The sequence below is a fragment of the Neomonachus schauinslandi genome, chromosome 1, assembly GCF_002201575.2.
Source record: "Neomonachus schauinslandi chromosome 1, ASM220157v2, whole genome shotgun sequence".
NCBI classification, from domain to species: Eukaryota; Metazoa; Chordata; class Mammalia; order Carnivora; family Phocidae; genus Neomonachus; species Neomonachus schauinslandi.
The window spans coordinates 138954980-138966109 of record NC_058403.1 but is presented as its reverse complement, the minus strand read 5'-3'; the positions used below and the strand labels follow the sequence as shown (position 1 = coordinate 138966109).

Below are 11130 nucleotides of genomic sequence, written 5' to 3'. Positions count from 1 at the left end.
TTGCCTATATCACTATCTGATGAGATCCCGCCCAAGTTCCAAGGGTTATCTGTAATGGCACCTCAAAACCAAACGCCCCCAACAATTCCCTACTCAAGAACTGAACGCACTTTCTCCTATCTCTGAACAGTAGCAGAGATGCGATATCTTGATCTACAGGTATATACATTTGTCAAAACTTATGGAACTATACACTTAACATGGCCACATTTTTTTAGCATGTAAATCATACCTCTACAAACCAACCCAGTAGGAGCATTATAAGAAGGTCTCAGCCTTTGGAAAGAGAAAGCCGTACTTCAAATTCAAGTTCTAGTACTTTCTACCTGTTAGGCCTTTGAACTCCTTCCACCTGTAGTTTTCTCTAAATGGGGCAGTTGTCACGTTCTCCTTTTGTAGTGAGGGTTGAGAGACATAATAATACAAAATGCCTCGCACACAGTTGATGCTGCACTACTGTTAGAACTTCTTTTTCAGCATCACTAGTTCTATGTTACTCACATACCCCTGCCCACCAAAAGGTGATCTTAAGGACTGAATGTGTGCTGTCCTTTTCTTTTCCATGTTTCTAGTATAGAGCAAAAGTTGTGTGTTTAGCTATTTATATATAAATATATATATTTATATAATATATATATCCAACTTTTGGATAGCGAACACCTAGCAGCATCCCAACTGAAGCCTCTGCAGGATGCCACACTGTGTATTATCACTCGGGTTTGCTAAGGCTCAGTATTTTAAAGTCCGACAGATACTTTCCTTGGTCAATAATTCAGCTACGGCTCCCCGGTGTACAGTAGGGCTTAATAACACAACTTTAATTATGATAGTTCTTTAGGTTCATAAGGGTTGTCTATTTCTCTTGAAAGCAATGGAATGGCCATACTGTTTTCTGGACCAATAAGTCACTCTGTTTTCCATGGTTCAAAGTTAAGCTTTTATTTGGTTTTAAATTAAAAAAATAAATTTCGTTATTAAATAGTGAGATGGATCTAAGTTATGTTCAGATAGTAGCTTACTCAGGAATATACCACTGGGGGTACAAGTAAGGGGTGGGTCACCTAAACTAAAATGATTCGTTATGTCATCATGTTTGTTAAAAGTTCAACAGTGGCATAATTCAAAAGAAACGGAGATACAAAGTTTTAAATGTTTACAATGGATGGGAGAAGTAAACCACTTAATCTATTGCAATTGCCAACTAATTTCTTTCTCAGTGCCAGTCTGCTTGGACTCTATACCACAGTGCTAATGTCATCGGGCTCATCTGCTTTCTTCTGCCTGCTCGGCAGGGATTTCAAGTATTCAAGGTGTCTCCGGGCATCCTCCTGATTTTGCCTCACATAATACACCACATAGGAGATCACCATGGTGAACCAGCCAAACATGGTGACCAGCATGGCATAATCAGTAGTCTTTTTAGGGAGGTTACAAAGGTCAGCATCATTGGCAGCATTGAGGAATGGTCTCCCGGCGTGTTCATCCAACACAGAAGTCTTACAGATCACGTTGTGGGCTGTCTCATGGTTAGATGCCATGCTCCTCAGAACTTGCTGTAGAGTACAGTCACAGTGCCAAGGATTGTTGGCAATTCTGGCCCTGGCCTTCAGGTTATTGAAGGCATTTTTGTGCACGCTTTGAATCCGGTTGTCAGACAAGTCCAGAGTCTGCAAAGTTTCAGCTACTCCTTTGAAGGCATGCTCATCGATAAACTCAATGCCATTTTTGGACAAGTTGAGAACTCTCAGTTGATGGAGGTCCTTAAAAATCTCATTGGGGATAGATGTGATCTGATTGGAGTCCAGATACAATAAGACTGTTTCAGGAGGAAGATCTCTAGGTATTTCCTTGAGATTTGCATTGCTACAGGTGACATTTAAACCCCCAGAGGAAGAACAGAGACAGCCCTTGGGACACATACTGGCAGAATGAAAGCACAGTATCATAAGAACAAAACTTTGTAGGAGGAGACACATGGAGAGGGAACGGGTTAACCACAGGTCTACCAGATTCATGCTGGAATGTCAGCATAATCACAAGCCCATTCCTCATTCACTCCAACAAGCAAGCGTGGCAACCGTTCCAGCCCTGTCCACACTGTTGACTTCCTTCTTGCTTGGTTCAAAAGGTTGCAACTAACACACGTGTCTCTTCATTATTCCTGTCCTTACTTGGGTACCTAAAGGAAAGGGAAGCAGATGCAATTAGCTTTTTTGCAGAGGGAGGTACATTGCAATTAAAAGTGCTCTCAGGCGTCTGGCATTCTATGTGGGCGGGAGAGTTCGTTATGTAGTTAATTTTCATCAATAGCACTGAGAGTTATCTGCATAATGGAAGTCTCCTGCTCAAATCCCAGGTGTTGGGCTAAAGGACTGTCAATAAACGACAACATTTCCGAATCATGTTGCCTTGGTTTTAGTTGTGCAGGATTACAGCAAACAGTCCAGATTTCTCTCATCTCTACTGGTTCTCTCACATCCTGAACCCCTTCTAAATTAGACAGCAATAAAATTTAATTAGACCTTCCCCCCTTCTATGGTAACAGATGCATTAGTGCAATTTAGAACTGCTCTTGAGCAGCAATGAGAAATAACACCGATATTTCATGGTTAATGACCATAGATAGCAATAATTGTCATGGCTTTTGAATGGATGTCCAACTGGAATATTTTCTCTAAAGAAACATCTTACTTGAATTAAGAAATGAATAAATGTATTCCAACTTTCACAACAGAATGTTGCTAGGGACTGATAGACCAGGATCTCCAAAAGAGCTGTCTCCCTGTTTTTCTCTGTTTTCTAAACAACCTATCCTCTCTCCAAAAGATCTTCAAATATGACACACACCTCCAAGACTTTTTATTTTTATCCATTTATTTATTTATTTTTAAGATTTTATTTATTTATTTGAGAGAGAGACAAAGAGCAAGTGGGGAGAGGGGCAGACGGGGAGAGAAAGGGAGAAAATCCCAAGCAGACTCTACGCTGAGCATGGAGCCCAACACGGGGCTTGATCTCACAACCCTGAGACCATGACCTGAGCCAAAAGGAATAGTCCGACACCTAACTGACTGAGCCACCCAGGCGCCCCTTCAAGACTTTTTAAAATATAAGATAAAATTTAAATATATTAGCCTCTAAGACTTTCCCAATAACTTATTTTATGTTTCATATATATATATATATATATATATAAATATTGTTGGAAGGGCCTTCTAAATGGCAAAAATTAAGTGATATATGAAAGGATATAAGCTTACTCAAAAACAGAGATGAGAATATAAGTGAACCCTCAAAACCACTTTTTCATATAGAGAAGACAGGCATCTTCGAGACCAGTTCATGGAGGAAGTGAGTGGATTTTGGAGAGATTATGTGATTCGCCCAAGGTCAAATAGTTTGTAGGTGGAAGAGACAGGACTCAGGCCAAAGGCTTTGTTCTGACTTATTAATCTCCTAACTCTTTCCACTACCCCCCTCCCAACTCTCTCCCAATCTCATCTGCTCTATGAGGACAGTCAGAATCCAGGGAGCATTGCTTGTTGTGATTTCTGATGCCGTTATGTTGCAGCTCAATCCCAAATTGAGTACTCTATGGAGTACGAGGGAGCTCCATGTCTGACTTCAGAGCGTCCTCTTTCAGGATGTGAGAAACAAGGAGAATGTTCCTTCCTCTCACTGCAGTGAGCAACAAATGACTTTCTGCAAACTTATCTTTTCTAAAGATCCCAGATGGATAAATACAGAGCGAAATGACTCCAAATGTTACCAAACTCACAGAAGAGAGGATTAATGTGAGCTGAAAACATAATGAATGGGGTTGTTAATCATGGAAAAAATGAGATTAGCACCAGCAGAATGGAGTGGATGTGCTTTTGGAATCCTGAGTCCCTTAAATGCCAGAGAATGCTAAAGAAGGACCCCTAGGCTTAGGAAGCCATCCATCAATAGCTCATTTCATTTGAGGTGAGTTTCCCTCCCTTCCATGTTTTCCTTCAACACTGCATTGCATGACATTTGGGAACTCTAGTGATTGCCTAGGTGGGAGAGAGAAAAAATAAACAGGTGTGGAGGGGAGGGCACTCAGAGAGGAAAGAGGGTGGCAGAAGGATAAGGTAAAGGATGCTAGGATGAGGACATGACAAGGACACAGGAGATGGGAGGCATGAATTTGAATAGAGAAAATAAAGAGAGTCTGTGTAATCAACCAGCTCCCATCAATCAAGTAGGTACCACCAGCCTAGATCCTGCTGGAAAGTGGGAAGCCTTCTCTGGAGGATACTCCACATCTCTCCAGAGACTGATTCAGAGTCTATCTGTAGAAAAACGTTCACCAATTGAGACTAACAGTTCCATGAGGGCAGGCTCTTGTGTCCGCCTCATGTAGAAACAACAGCAAACAATTAAAAAGTGAAAAGTACACTAGTTTGTATACCAGCTGTAATCCTTGTTAGCAGTGTGCTCCTGGGCAAGTTATTTAACCTCACTAAACCTCATTTTCCTTATCTTTGTATAGAAATTATAAAAGGACCCAATTACAGAGTTGATTTGGGAATTCTGTGAGATAATCCACATAAAGCATTTAACCCAATGCCTAAAAAGCAGTAAGAGTTCAATACTTGTTGGCTACAGTTACTATTATTACCCCAGATACATTCTCAAATGTTACCACGGTGCTTGGTATGTTGTAAGGGTTAAATGAATATCTATTGTATGAATGATCCAATAAAATATTGAAGAATCTAGCTGTGCTTTTTCTTTCCTATGATGACTATTTTTATTTTTAATATAAACATTGGCTCATCCAATGTCTATTGGTTTTACATATTGACATGGTAGTCTTCGGTAAAAAATCACAAGTGCAGGCTCCTAGTTGATGGAAGGAATAATGGAGCTTCTTTTCGGTAGGCTCTTTGAGACTTAATCTTGGTTTCTCCAGAATGATCAGTCCAATGGTCATGGTAATAGCCAAGAAATGATTAGTATACATCGTGAGTTCTCAACATCAGAGTGCAATACCTCTTCATGTCCAAATGATCCACCTATACTGAATAGAAAGCCTATTAGGAACACAAATACAGAGTATCTCTTGCATTCAGAGATGGTGGACTCAAACTAAGTATTTCATTTTCTTTCTATGAAAGCTCTGGGATAGGCTAGATGACTGGGCTGCTCTGACTCAGCCTCTAGAACCTCCACACTCAGCCAGGACAAACTGAGAAGAGATGCAAGGAGTAGAGAACTGAGCCCTTCAATGTCTAGGAGGCAGACAACAAGGGCCAAAGTTATCGAGTCAAGGTCATCTTCAGCAGGGAGGATGGAAGAACTGCCTCTCCACTCTATTATGCAGAACTACTATTTTCCAAAGGGATTAGCAGCTTGACATTGTCTTAAATTGCTGGATAGGTCAAGAGGGGTTCTTGGAAAAGAAAGACATGGCAGACGTGCCTCATAGCAAAAACGTGGGTATTCTTTTGACATCGGTTACCACCCAGCATTGTACAAAGCTAAAGAGTAGATAACTCAGAAACGAACATTCTAAACCCCAAACTCCCTCCTGTTTTGTTTCAGTCAGGTCTACTAAAAAATGCAAAGTAGCAAACAAACCATCCTGTTGGGAAAAGAGAGTGCCTCCTTTCTAACTTCAGAATGAGGATGTAGAGCACAGAGAAGGGCTGGGGTCACAATGGTGAATGCAAGAACAGAAGCAGCATCACTGCCTGTCCTCCTGATAAGGAACAAGACCAGCAAAAGAGGCAGAGCAAATTAAACAGCATCTTTTCTACCTCTTGATTCTCCCTCTCCACTTCTCAACTCATTACACTACCCTATCCTCATTCCCTCATTCCCTTCAAATATGTCTGAGGCAGGAAGCTACGGTATTTTTGGATGTGGTATTTAGGTATGAGCTGTGCTCCCAAAGGGGGCCATTTTATCCACAGACCCATGCCTTGTTCACATTTCCCTGTCACACAGGTTTCCAAGCTACCACAATTAATGCCTGGATTGGGTGGCAACCATCAAGTGCTGTTTCCAGAAGGAAAAAAAAAAAAGTGCATTTAGCAGACTGCCTGAGAAGACAGATCTTTCAGAGGTTGATTAACAACTCTATCTTGCTTCCTGTTGCTTTCTTCTCATCATTAGGGGACACTCAGGGACACTCAGGGCTTCTAACACAAAGCTTTCATTAACTCTTTTGAGATAAGTGAGTGTACCAATTCATAAAGAAATACCAGACACACTGATTTCTCCCAATTACATTCCATGAAACTCTGCTACCCACAAGGATTTGATTAAAAAGCACAACGCAGCAACACAAGAAGGCCTTTCGATTTGGGAGGTAAAATTCAAATCAATGGGAAAAAAAATAAACCTCATAAATTAAAGTACTTGAAATTAAAGCTTCCATATGGCAAAAAGTAAGACAATACACAAAATTAAAGGACAGATGATAAAATAAAGGGTTGATTTCTTTAGTATACAAGAAGTTCTTACAAAGGGATAAGAACCTGATCCAACAGAAGAATGGACAGGAAAACAATATATACAAATGACCAATAAATTATATGAATAGATCCTTGATCTCACTGACAGTAAAATAAATTCAAGTTAAAGTACCTAACATCTTGGTTAAAATGAGGAAGAATATCTACTGTCAGTTTAGGTGTAAAGAACAAAGCACTCTCAAAACTTGACAAGCAGATACTTGGGGCACTCTTCTTGTATGAGCAATTTAGGAATATCTATTCAAATTTTAAAATACAAGAACAAGTTAGACTGAATTGTACTGATATAGAGGTCTCCAAAGATGACCTCAAAAAGGAGCTTGGAAAAAGGGGTTCTGATAGCATCATCTTATTTCTGCAAAATTTTTAAAAAGAGGAAGTAAATGTGCAACATAGGTATAGAATTTATATGTTTACATATGCATAGATCATTTCTGAAAGGATATGTATGGAAGGAAATGTATAAGAAACCATTAATAGTGCTTAACTGAGGAGTAGAACTTTGGGGGCTGACAGGGTGAGAAAAGGAGCTGTTTTTGTTTTTTAATTTTATACCCTTCTGATGGAATTAACTTTCTGTGGTATAAAGGTGTTTTGTTTGTTTTTATTTACATAAAAATTAAAAAAATTAATACAAAAGGACCAGGGATTAACTGAAAAACCAATCTGAACATAATGTCTCAGAAGGCAAATTTTGAGCACATGAAACAGTTGGACAACGGTGGCCAAGAAGGTTGTGCAAATAATAAGACATTAAATTTAAAAAGCTGAACATGTTTCAATATGAGAGCTGAAGATGCAAAGGGACCACGGTGAGACCATATATAAAGATAGATCTTGAACTCCCAACCTGCTGCAACCAGCTCAGGAAGTCAAACTACAACCTCTGTAGCAAATATCCCAACCCAGCGAGATCATTAACTGCCAACTTCCCTAATTTTCATTCCTACTTCCAGTTTAGGACTAACCAGGGAAACACAAATTGGCTCCCCTCACCAATCGCATAGGATGCTCTGGTTCTAGCTAGACTGCCTCCAGCTTCCCTATGCCAAGAGCCACAAATCAGGGCACTTCTGAAGCCTTTCAGAATTTTTCCCACTTTCAAGCTTTTCCACTCCCCTGCCTGCCTATGAGTCTCTACCAAATGCTGGGGATGGGTGCTGGTTCCCTTGCTATAGAAAGCTTGGGAAAAATGGCCTTTGCTGGTTCTCATTTGGGTAGTTTTCATTTACTTCCACAAAGACTGCAGTTTGAGTATGTGATATTTTCAATGTAATATTTCCAAAATTAGCTTTATAACCTATTATAGAAATTATATAAGGATGTCTTTATATGCTCAGGTTTTCTACAGACTAAGTATGGGTTGCATAAGACATCAATGTATATAATTCCTGACCAAAAAATTAGGCACCATTGGGAGCTGAATGATTCAGGGGAATGAACTGTATAAATAATTTTCTCTACTGCTGCTCTTTGAGATCACGGTCATGGAGACAACACCTTCATTCATGTCTTTAGCACTGAGCTCAGTCAGGAACTTCAGTTCTACCTTTCCATTCACAACCACCTATTACCACAAGATTCAGCCTGGGCTTCAAACTGGGTGTCCCTAAAAGTAAAATCATTTTCACCCTTTATCGCCACCCAACTACCTTCCTCCTTTACCATACACTACTTATTCTTCCCTCCTGATTTTTTAAGAACAGTTTCCATTTTCATCCTCCTTGCACCCCTTCTCTTGTGCTTTGGGTCCCCACTGCCTCTTTCTTGTTTAAACTCTCCATCCTTTTGCTTTGGAAGGAAGCAAAAGCATCCTTCCTGGACTGCCCATGTGAAGCTTCTGTTCTTCTTCCAACATTGGGTTAAAATAACCCTCTGACCATGTATTTCCGCTGGTTGAAAAGCTTTCACAATCCCCTGTTGTTTATAACAATCCTCCTTTTCCAATCCTATGTCCCACTACGCTTCCTCACACAGACACAGAAACCTGAGCTCAATAAACAGAGACCAGCAATTACATAGCTGAGGATGAACAGCACTTTGTTCCACAAATATGAGATTTATCGGAAGTCATCCCAACTGAAGACCTCTCCAGCTTGGAATCGTTTTCCTGATGAGAAAAATCAGGCCCAGGAGGCATTTAGGTGGCTGTTTTATAACAGCAGCTATCATCACTTAGTTAAGGATATGAAATGATAAGGCTGACGGATACAGAAGGAACTGAGGATCCTTATATTTAGAAGGCATTTAATCTGCTTGCAGACCCATAATTTTTAAAGTCAGGAGCTCCTGAAATCTTGAAACTCTTGCTTTTGTAATTAAAGCTATCTGTTTATCTTTGCTACCAGACCACGAGTTTTCAGAGGGTAGGATCAATGTCTTACTCATTTTTATATTCTCTTATTGCCCATGGTAAGAATTTAATAAATATTTATTGAAATCATTAGGATCTATTCTCATTTCATCATTAAAATAGCTATTGTTTACTTGGTATTTATTACATGCCAGGTATTTATTAAGGAAGAACTCATCTAACATGGGTAATGGATGATAAAATTTAAGCTCTGACTAGGTCCCTGGTTAAATGGATATAGAATTCCAAAGCGAGGGGTCAGGTTGCCATGTGAAGGTTAGCTGACAATGTTCTTTGAGTCTAACATGTATGTCCTTGCCCACTTTGAGGGTAAAAGGCATCAAGAGGTACCTATCCTGTCATCTCCTCAAGGAGAAGAAAGAGTTATTATAGGATTCCTGGAGCTGTGGTGGAGATGCAGAATGTCCTAGAACAAGAACAAGGTTGACCTACTGTTTGCCAGTAGAGTTGGGTAATGTTTTGATGTTGGGGTGAGCCTGCACTCCCAGAGTTTGTCAGAAAAGGGATAGAAAACTATTTCCTATATGTCAGATATGGCCACCTGAGGGAAGGAGATCCCCAGTGAAAAGTATCTCAGGTCCTTTCTCATGGTCCCATAGGATTCCTTGGTAGGGCAGAGGGGCATGAGCAACAAGAAACTGAAGGGCAGATGCTTAGATTTGGGGGAAGTGACTTTCTGGAATATATATACCACAGGGGCCAGGGGAGCCATATGGGTGGGTAGGGGGCATAAAGGAGCCCTGGGAGAGAAGCACCAGCCCCATCTCATTCTACCTTCCAGTGAGCCTCTGAGCAGAGCAGCTGAAACCCAGTGATGCTGAAGGTCTGGGAGGGGGGGTTAAGGGTCAGAGAGGAGAAATTGAGCTACCCACCATACCTTCTTTCCCTTTCCTTTATGCCTGAAACAAAGAAGAGGGGAGAATAGCTGAATATTAGATGAAATTCAGAGTATTGGCTAATGTCTTGAACTAGACATTTACATTACCATATTGAATTTTTACTTTGGTTTAAGTTAATTGAGTTTGTGACTTAAAGTAATGGTAGGACAATCTATTACCTGAGACTGGCACAAAATCATGGGGCTGACTGATGTTTTCATTCAGGGACTAGAGGAAGATGATCACCTGCACGGAACAGAGATGAAAGGAATGGTGGAAGCAGAAAGTGAGTTGCATTGTATTCTGGATATACATCTATCACCTTGTATAATCCTCAGTACCACATGAAAGTTAGCAATTATGACCCTCGCGCAGATGAGCAAATTGAAGCACAAAAAGGTGATGTAACTTGTCCACTTGTCATAGATGCTGAGTTAAAGAGGCACAATCTGAACTCAAGTCCTTTGGCTTCCAGAGCTCATGTGGTCAAACATGGCACACACACCTCTTTACAGAGAAACTACCGTAATTTTTTCCCTCCTTCTCAACTGATTCCACTAGGATGAGGAGCAAGGAGCATGATGGATTTTACACTAGGGGAAGTATTGCTAAAAAGGAAGACTAGCAGGATAGGAGGAGGGAGGGAGAACAGCTGCCATATGCTTCTGAAGGGGTTCAGAACAAGTGTCCCCAGAGAGCACCAGTCTGGCATGATGATTATTCTGAGCTGAAGACAATCAAGTCCTAAAAGACTCAGGAAGAGCTTTATACCTCCCTTTTAAGTGTCTCTAAGAATTCAGATAGAGGGCCTGGTTTAGGAAGAGAGCTACCACCACAGGTAACTACAAAGGGTATGGACTAGGTGTGGTGAAATGGGTAGAGGTCAGCAGAGCCTGTTTTTTCAACTTCCTTTCTGTGTCCCATTGCCTCTGCATGGCTCCACAAACGTATGTTTACTAAACATTTGCTCTTCCCATCTTTCTGTGGTCTTCCTTCCCTTTGAAGCCTCAGCCCCCTACCCCCTTTATTTTAGCTCAGAATGGCATGCACGTCTCAATTGCCTGTCAGGGAGCCTCTCATTGTCTTTGTGGGACTCCCTGTATGTAATTAAATTTGGTTTTCTCCTATTAATCTGTCTTATGTCAATTTAATTAACAGACCGGCCAAATGAACCTACAAATGTAGAGAAAAAATTTCCTCCCCTACTCTTCTAAACCAAAAGCTCTAAAATTACATTTGTCTTAGATATGTGAACTACCATTACATTAGATGCTTGTGGGGCAAGTCCATGGATATGCTCTCATGTAATTATCTCTAAACAGCCCTTTTAGTGAAACATGGTAAACATCATTGGTCCTATTGTAGTATATTT

The 11130-nt window shown here is 40.5% G+C and overlaps 1 protein-coding gene across 2 annotated transcripts in view; it reads right to left on the bottom strand.

Annotated features, from left to right (window-relative positions):
- Window positions 1–911: 911 nt before the first annotated feature.
- Window positions 912–11130, bottom strand: part of LRRC3B (leucine rich repeat containing 3B) — a 91568-nt gene continuing 81349 nt past the window's right edge. For both annotated transcript variants that reach the window (XM_021678814.1, XM_021678813.1), the window contains exon 2: window positions 912–2179. In XM_021678814.1, coding sequence (XP_021534489.1) covers window positions 1236–2015 — 780 coding nt within the window. In that variant the 5' untranslated portion in view covers window positions 2016–2179 and the 3' untranslated portion in view covers window positions 912–1235. The remainder of the gene's footprint in view (window positions 2180–11130) is intronic.